At 50.5% G+C, this 14,019-nt stretch overlaps 10 protein-coding genes across 10 annotated transcripts; 5 read left to right on the top strand and 5 right to left on the bottom strand.

Annotated features, from left to right (window-relative positions):
- Positions 1 to 1,042: 1,042 nt before the first annotated feature.
- Positions 1,043 to 1,773, bottom strand: K444DRAFT_550300 (uncharacterized protein). The gene is made up of 2 exons (XM_024876503.1): positions 1,585 to 1,773; positions 1,043 to 1,536 (listed from the first exon to the last, which is right to left on the bottom strand). The coding sequence occupies exons 1-2, from the start codon at positions 1,632 to 1,634 to the stop codon at positions 1,215 to 1,217; spliced, it is 372 nt and encodes a 123-aa protein (XP_024744037.1). The 5' UTR covers positions 1,635 to 1,773; the 3' UTR covers positions 1,043 to 1,214.
- Positions 1,774 to 1,886: 113 nt separating this feature from the next.
- Positions 1,887 to 5,226, top strand: K444DRAFT_649198 (transport protein-like protein SEC24). The gene is made up of 2 exons (XM_024885554.1): positions 1,887 to 2,818; positions 2,871 to 5,226. The coding sequence occupies exons 1-2, from the start codon at positions 2,171 to 2,173 to the stop codon at positions 5,094 to 5,096; spliced, it is 2,874 nt and encodes a 957-aa protein (XP_024744036.1). The 5' UTR covers positions 1,887 to 2,170; the 3' UTR covers positions 5,097 to 5,226.
- Positions 5,157 to 5,643, bottom strand: K444DRAFT_6571 (uncharacterized protein). The gene has a single exon (XM_024886129.1). The coding sequence runs from the start codon at positions 5,517 to 5,519 to the stop codon at positions 5,259 to 5,261; it is 261 nt and encodes an 86-aa protein (XP_024744035.1). The 5' UTR covers positions 5,520 to 5,643; the 3' UTR covers positions 5,157 to 5,258.
- A 565-nt stretch (positions 5,644 to 6,208) lies between these two features.
- K444DRAFT_578502 (uncharacterized protein) lies at positions 6,209 to 6,886 on the top strand (the record flags this gene model as incomplete). Its single annotated transcript, XM_024877616.1, has 1 exon — positions 6,209 to 6,886. A coding segment is annotated over one exon (460 nt), but the record flags the coding sequence as incomplete, so codon positions are not given.
- A 238-nt stretch (positions 6,887 to 7,124) lies between these two features.
- Positions 7,125 to 8,958, top strand: K444DRAFT_6435 (mitogen-activated protein kinase). Its single transcript, XM_024884866.1, has 4 exons — positions 7,125 to 7,444; positions 7,603 to 7,798; positions 7,869 to 8,250; positions 8,301 to 8,958. The coding sequence occupies exons 1-4, from the start codon at positions 7,332 to 7,334 to the stop codon at positions 8,675 to 8,677; spliced, it is 1,068 nt and encodes a 355-aa protein (XP_024744033.1). The 5' UTR covers positions 7,125 to 7,331; the 3' UTR covers positions 8,678 to 8,958.
- A 307-nt stretch (positions 8,959 to 9,265) lies between these two features.
- On the bottom strand, positions 9,266 to 10,021 carry K444DRAFT_489224 (uncharacterized protein; the record flags this gene model as incomplete). The annotated part of the gene is made up of 1 exon (XM_024873180.1): positions 9,266 to 10,021. A coding segment is annotated over one exon (756 nt), but the record flags the coding sequence as incomplete, so codon positions are not given.
- Positions 10,022 to 10,275: 254 nt separating this feature from the next.
- Positions 10,276 to 11,190, top strand: K444DRAFT_515017 (uncharacterized protein; the record flags this gene model as incomplete). The annotated part of the gene is made up of 1 exon (XM_024873563.1): positions 10,276 to 11,190. One exon carries the CDS (start codon positions 10,276 to 10,278, stop codon positions 11,188 to 11,190), a length of 915 nt encoding a protein of 304 aa, XP_024744031.1.
- Positions 11,191 to 11,273: 83 nt separating this feature from the next.
- K444DRAFT_515454 (NGG1p interacting factor 3) lies at positions 11,274 to 12,429 on the bottom strand (the record flags this gene model as incomplete). The annotated part of the gene is made up of 5 exons (XM_024873599.1): positions 11,274 to 11,820; positions 11,865 to 12,045; positions 12,102 to 12,224; positions 12,274 to 12,317; positions 12,365 to 12,429. 5 exons carry the CDS (start codon positions 12,427 to 12,429, stop codon positions 11,274 to 11,276), a joined length of 960 nt encoding a protein of 319 aa, XP_024744030.1.
- Positions 12,430 to 12,609: 180 nt separating this feature from the next.
- K444DRAFT_606065 (bola-like protein) lies at positions 12,610 to 13,291 on the top strand. Its single transcript, XM_024878916.1, has 2 exons — positions 12,610 to 12,751; positions 12,822 to 13,291. The coding sequence occupies exons 1-2, from the start codon at positions 12,658 to 12,660 to the stop codon at positions 13,058 to 13,060; spliced, it is 333 nt and encodes a 110-aa protein (XP_024744029.1). The 5' UTR covers positions 12,610 to 12,657; the 3' UTR covers positions 13,061 to 13,291.
- Positions 13,292 to 13,519: 228 nt separating this feature from the next.
- On the bottom strand, positions 13,520 to 13,751 carry K444DRAFT_515755 (uncharacterized protein; the record flags this gene model as incomplete). Its single annotated transcript, XM_024873623.1, has 2 exons — positions 13,520 to 13,600; positions 13,650 to 13,751. 2 exons carry the CDS (start codon positions 13,749 to 13,751, stop codon positions 13,520 to 13,522), a joined length of 183 nt encoding a protein of 60 aa, XP_024744028.1.
- Positions 13,752 to 14,019: the final 268 nt, after the last annotated feature.

Genomic DNA, 14,019 nt, shown 5'->3' with positions numbered 1-14,019 from the left:
GAGAGATTGGTGACGGCTTATTTGGCGGTTTGAGTTTGAGCTGGGGTTGTTCATATGAGTTGTATGTTTGAGTGTATTTTTGATGGTTCTTGTATATTTGTGATTTGTTGGGGTTGGAGGAGCTTTGTGCAGGCGTGGTTGAGGAACTGGGATTGGATTTAGGGCGTTAGGATTTAGGGATGGGCTGGCATTGGGCTTGGATAGAAAAGCAAAGTTGGATACCATATTTTCTAGAGTGGGAAACTTCTAGACACAATTGATGATTTGATGAATGCTTTGTGAGGGGGTTGGGAGATTGAGACTTGGTGATTTGTGGGGTTGTGTGTGGTAAGGCTACTGATTTGGGGTGTGCTATAGGAGGCAGTGAATAGTGAGGAAAGGGGGAGTGAGCGGGAAGAGGAATGGGATGAGATAAAAAGGGGCATAGGATAAAAGTTAAGTGGCCAAGAAGAAAGTGAGGAATAGGTAAAAAGAGAGACATCAGATGAAAGAAAACTTCAAAGAGGACCTGTAGGTGAATTTCGTCCGTCCCTTGTTGCAGGTCGACTCAATGTCCAGGCCCATGTCCAACAATCGAATCCTTGCTGGCCCTCGAATCGCACATAGGAGGGAAGTGTTGAAAGTTGAGCTAGACTCCCAAGGCCTTGCTGCTGAACTTCGGATGCGAAAGGAAGAAAACAAAAGCAGAGAATGGGTTTTGATCAGCTACTGCCAGATATCACGCAGGCAACGCTCAACGATCCGTCTTTGACGAGGTGCTACACAAATCAAAATTGTGTGTAGGCCCAAGAACATCTCTTCATTCATTGTAAATCAAACACTCCTGCTTGGCCGTTGAGTATGAAATTCTTTTTTCCCTGAGAAACCAATATCGATATGCAGGGGGAAAAATAAAACCCTTATCAACGCCCTCCTTTATGAGAATTGCGCCGAAGTTTTGGACCCAGAGAGAACTATATGCATGCCACCTAGTAGACCGATTGTGGCCCTAAACCGCAGAGTGTAGGAAAAGTATTCGTCAGGGGTACCAGGGGTATCGTGGGTTTGGAGAGGTTATTTTGTGGATGTGGAGGAGGAGTGTCTTGAGAATCTGCCTCAGAGGTTAGCTTACGTCCCCAGGTTTGTATTGATTTGTAATTGAGTTGCAGCTTTCCAATTAGATCGCCACGCCGAAGGACAACAATGGCTCTGGATCTTTCAATTGAAAAGAGTACTCACGGATTTCTGGACTCGGCTTTTGGTGTTTCTTTTCCGCTGTTGATAGCTGCCTCTTGATTCCAAAGCCTCGACTTGTAGCTTGGCCATTCGGCTAGATTCCACGCCTTGACTAAGAAGCCCTGCGTTGTGTCGACGTAGGTCTCGGTCTTCATCTCCTTCACTCCCACCTTCAGGCCGTCCTTGGTGAACACTACATTCTTAGATTGCATCTTCTCTGAGGTCGTATCGGATATCTTTTGGAACGTGAGATAGAGGTGGTATCCAACGAAGGCAAATGCGCCGAGAACAATGAAGAGTATAACGAGAGGGAGGAGCTTGCTATGCACTGTGTCAGTCCGACTCTTGAAAGGGGCGCGCAATACTGACCTCAAGGCTGAGCGAGGTGGGGGAGGGGTTGATGAGCGTCCCCATGCCATGATTGCGAGAAAGATTGTGCGACAACTGTTGCGCAAAGACTTGCTTCGCAAGGAGAATGATCGATTTTGAATGTTACCCAGAGGAGATCTCGTTCTTTAAAATTAGTCGTGTGTAGCTAGGAGGAATGTGGCTTTCAGCTCCTTAAGCTTGCATGTGTTCCATGTGAAGTCGAGCCAACACGTGACTGAAGCGATCAGTGATCAGCCAGATTTCATGCGTGCCGACAATTTTATGAGGACATTGAAGGCCAGCTTGTACAAACCACAAAGCAACATCGTCCTTCAATGTCATGAATGCCGACACCATCGCACTCGTATTCCTCCGTGGTAGCTGAGGCCAGATTTTGACAATTGCAAGTCGAGAGCATATCGCAACGTGTTCCTTGAAGTAGACCACCTTTCGAAGCGTTGGGGCCGTACCTTTCCTCGAGTTCGCCCACACCACAATTTCACAGGTTCGGACGATCACAGCATAGCTTTGTGATTCTTTGAAAGGCTGAGAAGAAGTTCGTATCAGTCTGCAAACTCACCAAACAATGGCAGCGCCACAGGATGGATACGGTCAGGGCTATCCTCCCGCAGATCAATATGCCCAACAGAGCCCTGTGCAACAAGGTTTCGCAGCAACCACATCTCCACCTCCTCCCGCCGGACAGGAACATGAGGGCGGGAAGAAAAAGAAGAGAGGATATGCGGCGCAAGCTTATGACTTCGGAGCAGGCGCCAACTCTGCTTTGGGTGGTCAACCTCAAGCTGGGGGAACATTTCAACCACCAGCTCCAGCGTTTGGCGGATATGCTGCTCAACCAGAAGCGCAGCCAGGATATGGAGCGCCGCAATACGGAGGCCAAGTAGGAGGAGCTACCCCAGGAACGCCTGGGTCAGGTTACCCTGCGGCAGCACCCTATGGAGGCGGTGTGGGGTATCAAGCTCCAGAACCTGGGTATCCAGGACCTGGAGCTCCTGCAGCAGGAGGTGTTGGTGGAATCACTCAGGGAATGGGCCAGATGAGCGTTGGGGGGCAGCCACCTCTCCCAGGAGCTCAACCCGGGCAGCCTCAAGCAGGACAGGCTGCTGCTCGCCCCGCCATTTTGAATCAATTATACCCAACGGACTTGCTCAATCAGCCTTTCAACGTGGCAGAATTAGACCTACCTCCTCCTCCCATTATTTTGCCTCCCAATGTAAGTTACCATCTTTATAATAAAAAGGTTGCCTGCTAATGCCCTTCTCAAGTCAAGCGTCACCCCTTCTCCAGATGCAAATTGCCCCCCCAAATACGTCCGTTCTACTCTTAATGCGGTTCCTACCACACACTCTCTCCTCAAGAAATCGAAACTTCCTTTCGCCCTTGTCATCCAACCATACACTTCACTCCATGATGTCGACGACCCAGTTCCCATCGTTCAAGATCAGGTCATTTCCCGTTGCCGAAGGTGTCGGTCCTATATCAATCCCTATGTCACCTTCCTTGACCACGGGCACAGGTGGAGATGCAATATGTGCAATTTGACGAATGATGTTCCGCAGGCCTTCGATTGGGATGCAGCTGCGCAGAAAAGCGTTGACCGATGGCAAAGACCTGAACTTAATCATGCCGTTGTGGAATTCGTTGCGCCGCAAGAGTACATGGTCCGCCCTCCCCAGCCTTTGGTGTACCTTTTCTTGTTCGATGTCAGCTATGCCTCCGTATCATGTGGTCTTCTTGCTACTAGCGCTAGAACAATTTTGGACAGCCTTAACAGAATACCAAACGCCGATCGAAGGACCCGTGTCGGATTCATGGCGGTAGATTCAAGCCTGCACTATTTCGCCGTCCCGAAAGATTCCGAGGAAAACGGAGAGACCCAGATGCTTGTTGTTAGCGATCTTGACGAGCCATTCTTACCCATTCCACAGGAGCTTTTGGTCCCCTTGTCAGAAAGCAGATTGAGTGTCGAGAAATTCTTGCAACAACTTCCCACCATGTTCCAGAACAACACAAACAATGGCTCATGTATGGGTTCTGCTTTACGCGCTGGACATAAGCTCATTTCTCCACTCGGAGGAAAGATTACCGTTGTCACTGCTTCATTACCAAATGTTGGATACGGAAAGCTGGAAATGCGCGAGGATAAGAAACTACTCGGAACCGGCAAGGAAAACAGTCTTCTTCAAACTGGTAACAGTTTCTACAAGAGTTTTGCTGTGGAGTGTTCGAAGAATCAAGTCTCGATCGATATGTTCCTTTTCTCTTCCCAATACCAGGACGTGGCGTCTCTCAGCAATCTTCCGAGATACACTGGTGGACAAACTTATTTCTACCCTGGGTGGAATGCTGGGCGAAGCGAGGATGCCATCAAATTCGCTACCGAATTCAGTGATTACCTCTCTGCTGAAATTGGTCTCGAGGCAGTCCTCCGTGTTCGTGCTACTACTGGTTTGAGAATGAGCACCTTCTACGGCAATTTCTTCAACCGCAGCTCGGATCTCTGTGCTTTCCCCGCTTTCCCAAGAGACCAGAGTTACGTTGTTGAAGTTGCTATTGACGAAAGCTTGACGAAGAACTTTGTTTGCATGCAAACTGCCGTCTTGCACACAACAAGCAATGGAGAACGACGAATTCGAGTTATGACTCTCGCTTTACCGACGACAACCAACCTCGCCGATGTTTATGCATCAGCCGACCAGTGCGCCATCACGACGTTCTTCAGCCACAAGGCTGTTGAGCGATCCTTGAGCAGCGGGCTCGAGGCGGCCCGTGACGCCCTCCAATCAAAGCTCATCGAACTACTCCAAACATTCAAGAAAGAGCTTGCTGGTGGCAACATGGGGGGCGGTGGTCTACAGTTCCCTGCGAATCTTCGCGGGCTGCCTGTTCTATTCCTCGGTCTCATTAAGAACGTTGGTCTCCGGAAATCTGCTCAGATCCCATCGGATCTTCGGTCGGCTGCACTTTGCCAATTATCAACTTTACCTCTTCCACTGCTGATGCAGTATATCTACCCAAGACTATACTCATTACATGATATGCCTGATAATGCTGGCGTCCCAGATCCAGAGACGGGCCTAATTGTCCTTCCACCGCCTCACAATCTTTCCTCGGAGCGACTTGTGCCGTATGGTCTTTACCTTATTGATGACGGCCAAACACAGTTCCTCTGGGTTGGCCGTGAAGCAGTACCCCAATTGCTGGCAGATGTCTTCGATATCGCGGACCGGACTAAGCTCAAGGTTGGAAAGAGCACGTTGCCGGAATTGGACAATGATTTCAATGAGCGAATTCGGGCAGTTGTCCAGAAGAGCAAAGACTACAGGTCTCGAAGCGTTGGCAGCATCATCGTACCGCACTTATATGTCATTCGGGAAGATGGAGACCCAAGCTTGAAGTTGTGGGCGCAGACGTTGTTGGTGGAAGACAGGGCAGATCAAGGAATGAGTTTCCAACAATGGATGGGCACATTGAGGGACAAGGTGAGCTAATCTTGCTGTCGATTGGAGTCATGGCCATATGCTGATATCTCTAGATCATTCAATGATTTGTTAGTAGCCGACGTCGGGAAGTAAATCATGTAGCACCATAGAAAGAATATCCTAGTCACGCAACTGAACTGGCTGCGCAATATATCTTCTTGGCACAGAGGTCTATTGAATCTTTTGCCTCGCGTAGACTATGCCTGTATGATGTCCCAGATTAGATGCCATGTCGTTGATCTGCAGTAGCAGATGTAAAGATCGGTCTTCCCGAAGGCCGTGGCCGTGACCGGGGTATAGGAGACGATAATATAGGGCGGTCAGGGTAGGGATGCAAGTTGAGACGAACAAGCGTTCAAACCGAAGGGTCAAAACATGGGCAAAACAACCATTCAGTGGACGGACCCAACCACCCTTCTCGTGGCAGCGCATGATTCTACCGGCACTTAATAGCTTCCGAGACTATTCGATTGAAGCTTCGGACCTTAATGCGGAAAATTTGGGGATCTTTGAGACACTTGGGGGCTGATCTGCCGCTGAGGACCAACTCGATTAGATCCCACAATGGGTGGTCGTCACCCCGATTGGGATTGATTCTGGTACAGAGCAGAGCTCGGTCTCCGCGAACGGGGTCACAAGGTTAGTCGAACCCTCACGGGTACTGCAGGGAACGATTTTGCATGCAAGGCTGCACGTTAGATCGAAAGTTAGACACCCTGGCAGGCCGTGCAGGAACGGGCGGCGGGCAGCTACAGGAGTCCATCTGCCAGACGTACCGTACCTCGCTCGCGTCGTCTGGTTGGATGGTGTGGCTGGCATCTGCAGATTTATTATACAAGGCAACACTTGGTCACAACTGTTGGTCACATCGGGGGCCAGTCATGAAACGGTTCTCGAGGGTGAAACAGGCGCCCTTTGCCATGAGGGGGGGCAGTGGCGTTCTCTTTCCGACCCCAAAGCCAGGCCCGGCCCGAGGAGTGATGTGTGATTGAAGCTGGCGCTTAGAGACCAAACATCAAAGGCCTCAGCGAGCCAGTGACGATCGAGGGCGCACGCCAGGGGCTCTGATACGCTGGCGGGGATTCCACACAGGGGCGGTACTACTGAACAGGATCGAAGGGGACGACCCAGAGGAGGACCCAGAGGACCCCGGGCCCAAAAAGGTCCAGGGAGACTAGTAGCAGACTACAGTACAGTAGCCACGGACCCACGCCGACTAGGCCTGCGTCCGGCCAAGCCCCCTCCTTGCTGGAGTTGCAGCCAGACCGTGGACCTCCAACTCCACTGCAACTCCAACTCCAGCGTTCAAAGCAACATCGTGACGAGTCGCCGCTGCCCTCTGCCCTCTGCCATCTGCCCTCTGCCTCTCTCCAACATCTTCGCGGCCTTGCGACGTTGATCCACCTGCCCATCCACCCCGAGCTGCACTCGTCGGCCTCTGCGCACTCTGCACGACTGGAACACCCGAGAAAGGCGCTGCATCCTTGTAGCGGGGCAACTCGACGTCGAGATCTGCATCACAGAGCTGGAGATTACAGGTACGGCCACTTCTCTTCTAGAACCACGGGCAGTATCAGATGAAGCATTTGAGCCTCAACCTCTGCGCACGCATTCGGTAGAGCAGAAGCGCAAGCCCAGCCTTCTCGAAGCTTGCACAAAGGGCAGGAGAACATGGGGAGACGAGAAGAAAGCGGACAAGAACTGTACTGATTCTGCGCCTTTCATCTAGAAGACTGTCAAAGCAGCAACGAGCGGCGAACCGCCTCCACATCTCCTGCGGCTGCTCTCTGAACTTCCGAGGCACACACAGAAGCTGCGACAATCGAGCATTCCTGGCAGGGCCGAGCGCAAATTTGTGTCTTGATTGACGAGAGACGAGAGACGTCCAACCTCAAGACCATCCCATCAGGCTGGACGAAGTTATATATCGGACATACTTTGGATGATAAAGAAGTGCGGAGAATATACGACTAGACGGGATATTTGACAAGACGTTTCGGGAAGGCTGAAGTGCAATTCACTGTCTTCTGCTTTGACGCTAAGAGTTCACCACGAGCTCGACAAAGAAACAGAAGAGACTTCGAACTCGGCACACTTTTCGAAACGAAAATTTCGATACTCCCCTTCGAACTGCAAATTTGCACTCGCTGTCTGCAACACCGATTGCAGCCAGACGAAAGCAATCATTGCAAAGCTGCTTGCTCTATCGTCTAGATAAAGACTGCGGGATATATCTTCTCCAAGATGTCTTCCCGTGCGCCAAATCCCTCGACGGGATCGCGTAAGATCTCCTTCAACGTCTCTGAGCAATACGATATTCAGGATGTTGTAGGAGAGGGTGCTTATGGTGTTGTCTGGTAAGTCGCAGAGTCTCTATCCACCCCGCGATCTGGTCCTCGAAGACCGCCTACAATTGTTCACTCTTCTACATTGTAGATGCAGCTTCCCCAGTTTTCACTCAAGCCGCATAGTAGCTACCCAGATTTCGAATTCTGCTAAGACAATTTCTGCACAGCTCTGCTCTTCACAAGCCTTCGGGTCAAAAAGTCGCTATCAAGAAGATTACGCCCTTTGATCACTCCATGTTCTGCCTTCGAACCTTGCGTGAGATGAAGCTGTTGAGATACTTCAACCATGAGAACATTATATCTATCCTCGACATCCAAAAACCCCGCAGCTATGAGACCTTCACCGAAGTCTATCTCATCCAGGTACGCTTTTTCGGGTTTCCCCCACATTGGTGTGTGGATAGCCCGGGTTCACTTTTCTAACATCACATAGGAGCTTATGGAGACCGATATGCACCGTGTTATTCGCACACAAGATTTGTCTGACGACCACTGCCAATACTTCATCTACCAAACCCTCCGCGCCCTCAAGGCTATGCACTCCGCAAACGTTCTCCACCGAGATCTCAAGCCATCCAACTTGCTCCTCAATGCCAATTGCGACCTCAAGGTTTGCGATTTCGGCCTCGCTCGCTCTGCCGCCTCTCAAGAAGACAACTCCGGTTTCATGACTGAATACGTCGCAACCCGCTGGTACAGAGCCCCGGAGATTATGTTGACCTTCAAGGAGTACACCAAGGCCATTGATGTTTGGTCCGTTGGCTGTATCTTGGCTGAGATGTTGAGTGGCAAGCCTCTGTTCCCCGGAAAGGATTGTAGGTGAATTCTGTGTGCTGAAAATCTTCCCTTTCTAACAGCGCTTCAGACCACCACCAACTGACTCTTATCCTTGATGTTCTTGGTACGCCCACCATGGAGGACTACTATGGAATCAAGTCACGCCGTGCCCGCGAGTACATCCGCTCCCTCCCATTCAAGAAGAAGGTCCCATTCAAGCAAATGTTCCCCAAGACCTCCGACCTCGCTCTTGACCTCCTTGAGAAACTCCTTGCTTTCAACCCGGTTAAGCGTATCACCGTTGATGAGGCACTCCAACACCCCTATCTCGAGCCATACCATGATCCCGACGACGAGCCAACTGCCAGCCCGATCCCAGAGGAGTTCTTCGACTTCGATAAGAACAAGGATAACCTCAGCAAGGAGCAGCTGAAGGAACTCATCTACCAGGAGATCATGCGATAAATGGTGCATCGGGTGCATAACTTTGCTTATGGATCCTGCTGGAAAATGTACCATTTGGACATGGAGCATTTGAATTGTGGTCTTTAGCTTGATTGGGTACGGTTCATCATCTCCACACATTGCTTGCGAGGATATCGAGAGGCTGGTCGTAAATGGCGTGTGTAGTTTCATGATCGCTTTAAAGCGGAGAGGATATTGGGCAGCAATTGTGGTGTTGGTGGATCTCCCTTTCATACGGCAAGTACAAAGAGTTACGACTGGCACGAGATCATGTTCATTCACGCTTCGAGCTGCGTTTTCATGAAAGGATGCGTCAACTATGTCTGGTGCGGTCCGGTCTTCCCTAGGATTGGGCTATAAAACTCATAGATCGCAATGTTTCACTTTCAAACAGCTAATTGTATTTGTGTGACTTCTTGTTGATCAGCCTTCCGAATCTTCTATGGTATCATGAACCTTCTAAATGCTCCCTTGCGTCCCCAGTCCTAACACCTGTAATGAAAATCATGCAAGTCCAACACTCCATTTCTTTACACACACTACTCCACACTCTCGCAACACTCAATCCTCGTCCATCAAATCCTCACCTCCACCCCTCCCCCTTGTCTCTCTCTCAACTAGCTCCCTAAGTCTCTGCTCCCACCCCTCCCTCCAAGCTTTGTCCAACCCGTCAATCCTACCCCCCAACACCACCGTCCTCTCCGGCTCTAACAGCACCATCCCCCTAGCGATCTGACTCCCCCTCTTCAACAAAATCTTACAGCCAATGCCCATCCCCGGCGGATACTCCACCTTCTGTACCTTGTGCAACTCAAATCCATACACCCTATTCCCTTTACAATCCTGCATCAGCAATTTGAACGGTCCCTCTTTCCCTCCCTCTCCTTGCCTACCCGCCGCCTGGGTTCCTATCGCTTGAGTAGAAGCAGAAGAAGGCAGCCGATTCTCCTCATTCGGAACAACACGAATAACCTCCCTCCCCTTGGTCGTCTCTCCCTTCCTCACACTCTCAAGCAACTCAATCTGCGACCATTTGCTCTTCCCTATATCCTCTACATCTAGCACCTGAACAACCACATCTCTGTCCAGTTTCCGTGCTGGAATCTTGACGTCGGTGATGTTTGGTGGGAATGCTGGGGGTGCAGGGTTTGATGCGAGGATGAGAGGTGAGGAGAAGTCGGCGCAGAGGAGACGGAGCTTAGCGGTTGCGATGAGGCCGGGCAGGGGGGTCTTCTTTTGGAGGCCGTTGGCGAGGATTGGAGATAGGAAAGAGGGGTGGGGTGTGGGGAGGCCGAGGGAGGTCAGGGACGCCGTTAGTTGGGCCAGGGTTGGAGGGTTGGCCATCTTGTGTTAGGTAGGACTGGGTTGAGAGAGCGATACACTCATCGTTAAGTTTTGAGGGGAGGGTTGAAGATTGCCCCAGGGATGTTGTAGGTTGGTAGAAGAGAGGAGGTTATGAACGCAAGGCTGCAAGCGAGCCTCGCCTCCTTTTTTGAGGTCACCTCTGTTCAACACCACACCTTACATCAACACAAACCCCACCACAACATCACCTCCAATGCATTCTCGATAACAGCATATCCGCTCCCGCAACCAGAATGTCAACCATAGCCAGCCCCCGCGACACCTCCGTGAACGGCCGCCGAATCCCTCAGATCTCCACCCCGACCACCTCCTCGCGGCCCTCTCTCGAACAAACCCGCTCAACAGACGGCTCTCCCTCACGGGCTCCCCTCCAAGCCCCCCCAAAACGCAACCGCGCCGCGTTGCGCGAGTACTACAACCTGCAATCCCAATCCACCGGCTCTCCGAACCCTTCCGCATCCCCAAAACTAGCAGACGACTCCAGCTCCATCTCATCGATCCACGACTCCGCCTCCGACGTTCTCGACTCCGAGCTCGACGCACCGAACTTCTCTGCCCCACAATACACCAAACATGTCCTCGAAACCCAGAGTTTAGGGGAGTTGTTGCGGACGTATAATGGCATATTAACGGATATCAGAGCCCTGGATGCGGAGAAGAAGGCGTTGGTGTATGATAATTATAGCAAGTTGATTGCGGCGACGGATACGATACGCAGGATGAGAGAGAATATGGGCCCGTTGAATCCGATGGCTAGTACGCTTGATCCCGCTATTGCGAGGATTTATGAGATGGCGGAGAAGGTTAGAGAGGAGATGAGGGGGCAGGTGGAGAAAGGTGGAGGAGAGGGAGGGGATGAAGAAGAAAGGGAAAAGGAGAGTAGGAGAGAGAAGATGAAGGAGGTGGTGATTAGGGTTTTGGGGACGCCGGAGAAGATGAGGGCGTTGGTGAAGCAGGGGAAGGAGGAGGAGGCCAGGACGATGTGGGAGCCGGCGTTGACGTTATTGGAGCGGTGGAAGGAGAGAGGCGTTGGGGGTCCGGATGTTGTGGATTGCATTGAGGATGGAGAGGCCGCGATAAGGGGTGAAGCGCCAAGTGAGAGGAGTTGGGAAAACGTGAAAGAGTCGGGAGAATCAACATCATCATAGGTTCGGGTACAATACAGTCTTAACAATGATACCCCAAGAGGCAAATACTTTTCAGACGCCAACACTCCCAATTTTGTCTACAATCACCATTCCTTTCGATGACTAGCAACCATCTCGAAAGGATCTCTATCAACATGGCTCGCGTCGATTTGAAAGTCCATCGTCAGGCCTTGTTCCCAAGTACCTGCTTTAATCGAGGCATCGATCTGTTTTCGAATCTCCGGAAACAGCTTATTTTGCATGGTCGTCATCAAGTATAGCCTCTCGGTATTGCTGTGAAAAGTGGTGATGACACACTTCCCTTGTTCAATCGCAGCCAGTGCTTCGTGATGGCTTAGTTCTCCCGTGAAGAGCAAGTCGACATCCAGTCCATTGAGCATGCTACCGGATCCTGCACAGAGTCCAATGGAAGAGATCTTGATCTGAGACTTGTCGGCTGTGACAGATTGTGGAACGGCAACGTGGAGACTGGGGAGTACAAGCCCAGAGGTAATTCGACCGATGATATCTCCAAGCTTTTGCGGGGTGCGGAAACGCACGATTTTGCCATATCCGGCACCTTCGAATCCTTCTACGGCATCTTTGATGGGAGTGATCACGGATCTCTCATGGACAGTGGTTTTACTTGCTCTGAATACCGTCAGAGAAGAATGGTGGCTGGGCTTGAGACTTACCCAGGATTTCCAAACTCGTTACTGCAAGTCACGATGTCTGCTAGCCATTCATTCAAACCCACAGCATCTACTGCCGTATGAGGGCTGTACACGCTGATGCCTTCTTGAGCGAGCCGTAGAAGGGAGTGTTGCTGAGAATTTGCTTGAGTGAGGGACTTCAGAGGCCGGAAGATGATTGGATCTTTGCATTTGTTACTTTGTGATAATCCAGCACAATTCAAGAAGGATAGAACCCACGATATGCAATAATCACCGAGTCTCCTCTGTTGATTGCTTCATCTGCTACGGCTTTTGTGAGGTCCACCGTGAGAAGGACTGAGTTCTTGAGATGTTGCTGTCGATACGGTGCTTCGAGAAGGACTTTAAAATGTTTAGTCTCTTCAAATGGTACAGAGAGATAGCTACGTACGTCCGGTATTGTCAAAGCTGCTGTCTGCGAGCTTCTCGGGGTACCTATCAACAGTTAGTCTCCAGTGAAGCCCACAAGAAACGTGACTTACAGCTTCCGCATTGCCTGTACAACCGCCTGGGTAAAGGGTGACACCCTTGGGATTGACGCAGGCATTGTTGACATCGATGCTCGAAAGGAGTGAATAGAATTTCGAAGCACAGATCTATAAATCATGGCATTTTTACATTTACATGTTTTTGGGAAGTCACGTTGGCCGAATTGGGAAGCGGCCGCCTTGAAGGCATTGTTTGCGAGGTTTGCTCGTGAGACCGGGCTTGATTTCGCATCAACTTTCTTGGGAGAACAACGACAATTTTGTCTGGTGCCAACCTGCATTTTACAATGGTGGGAGAGCCTGGAGTCACGGAGGTTGGTCTGAGGGCCAAAATTACAGAGCAACTTCAGGCTACGCATGTCGAAATCGAGGATATGTCTGGTATTTCTGCCCCACTATGCCCCTCCATTGTCCCAAACTTGATACGGACACTTACTGATCAGAATTGCAGGTGGCTGTGGTCAAGCATTTTCTGCAATCATAGTATCGCCTCAATTTGAGAAGAAGACAACACTGGCAAGACATCGGCTGGTTAATACTGCACTGAAGACCGAAATTGCGGCTATTCACGCCTGGACCCCGAAATGTTTTACACCTGAACAATGGGAGAAGCAAAGGCAGGAGGGGAATCAAGCGGTGGCACCGGGCAAAGATACAACGGGGGAGGTTGTGACGGGGACCAAGGACTGAGGGGACGAAGCTGGATTCGATGAACATATTGAGGCACCAGCCAAGGACTTTGGGACAGGATGCAGGCTTGTTTGTATTGATGGAGGAAGGCCATGATGAGGTCGGAGGATCAATGGTGGGAACTTCGACGGCAATGTAACCGATTATGAAGACGGTTTTGGCGTGTATTAGAGTTGAGCTGTATGCTGAATAGGACAAATCATCCACTGACATCCCCTCTTGGCAAGGCTGTCCATTTCAAGCTTCGCCAAGACTTGCAGTCTTCAGACCCTCTGTCGATAATCGTGCCACTTCTTTCGCAATGCGGTCATCCAACCACTTACGTTGCGTAACCATATCTGCACAGCACCAGAACCTACGCCTCACCCAGCATCGGGAGACCTTGAGGATGCCAAATGGTAGAGCTCTTCCATCCAGACTCGTAAATAACTCGAGGACAGTCTTCGTTGGCAGCTTTCATCAGGAATTTGCCTTGTTGATACGTTGTGCAACGAGACTGAACACGGCCACAGAAGACATGAAGAGGACAATGTTGTAGAACTGCAACATATAAGCCTAATTGGATAACTTATGAAACAACATGACTGACCGCATTTCTTGAATATTGACTTTCTTCTGCTTCAGTTCTAGCTTCGACGAACAGTCGGCGAAGATTTGGTAGATTTGCCTGTGAGAACTTGATCAGACCCATGATATTCAGTTGAAGAAGAGAAGATGCCCCTTACCATTTCACTTATGGACCAGTTCCCGCAAACACGATTGTTTCATGTTCCCATAAATTTGCAGGGAATCCTCGTGAAGGTTGGAGGACGAGAGGATGAACCCCCCTGCCCTCAACTTCACTAGCGTCCTTTTCAGAATATCACCCACAGAAGGCTGAAGCTGGCAACTTTAAGATAGCCAGCTCGACATCATTATACGCCACTTCTCCCAGAACAATATTCGAACGTACCTTCTCG

This window comes from Hyaloscypha bicolor, assembly GCF_002865645.1.
Source record: "Hyaloscypha bicolor E unplaced genomic scaffold K444scaffold_10, whole genome shotgun sequence".
Classification (NCBI taxonomy): Eukaryota; Fungi; Ascomycota; class Leotiomycetes; order Helotiales; family Hyaloscyphaceae; genus Hyaloscypha; species Hyaloscypha bicolor.
Note: the sequence above shows the minus strand (reverse complement) of the source record. Positions and strands in the feature narration are given on the sequence as shown.

Excerpts from the sequence above, each read along its gene's own strand:
- K444DRAFT_550300 (XM_024876503.1), bottom strand. The coding sequence starts at position 1,634 with ATGGCATGGGGACGCTCATCAACCCCTCCCCCACCTCGCTCAGCCTTG. Across the intron at positions 1,537-1,584 it reads CCACCTCGCTCAGCCTTGAG|CAAGCTCCTCCCTCTCGTTA; the intron begins GTCAGTATTGCG and ends CACAGTGCATAG.
- K444DRAFT_6571 (XM_024886129.1), bottom strand. The coding sequence starts at position 5,519 with ATGCGCTGCCACGAGAAGGGTGGTTGGGTCCGTCCACTGAATGGTTGT.
- K444DRAFT_6435 (XM_024884866.1), top strand. The coding sequence starts at position 7,332 with ATGTCTTCCCGTGCGCCAAATCCCTCGACGGGATCGCGTAAGATCTCC. Across the intron at positions 7,799-7,868 it reads CCGAAGTCTATCTCATCCAG|GAGCTTATGGAGACCGATAT; the intron begins GTACGCTTTTTC and ends AACATCACATAG. Across the intron at positions 8,251-8,300 it reads TCTGTTCCCCGGAAAGGATT|ACCACCACCAACTGACTCTT; the intron begins GTAGGTGAATTC and ends ACAGCGCTTCAG.
- K444DRAFT_649198 (XM_024885554.1), top strand. The coding sequence starts at position 2,171 with ATGGCAGCGCCACAGGATGGATACGGTCAGGGCTATCCTCCCGCAGAT. Across the intron at positions 2,819-2,870 it reads CCATTATTTTGCCTCCCAAT|TCAAGCGTCACCCCTTCTCC; the intron begins GTAAGTTACCAT and ends GCCCTTCTCAAG.
- K444DRAFT_606065 (XM_024878916.1), top strand. The coding sequence starts at position 12,658 with ATGGTGGGAGAGCCTGGAGTCACGGAGGTTGGTCTGAGGGCCAAAATT. Across the intron at positions 12,752-12,821 it reads CGAAATCGAGGATATGTCTG|GTGGCTGTGGTCAAGCATTT; the intron begins GTATTTCTGCCC and ends TCAGAATTGCAG.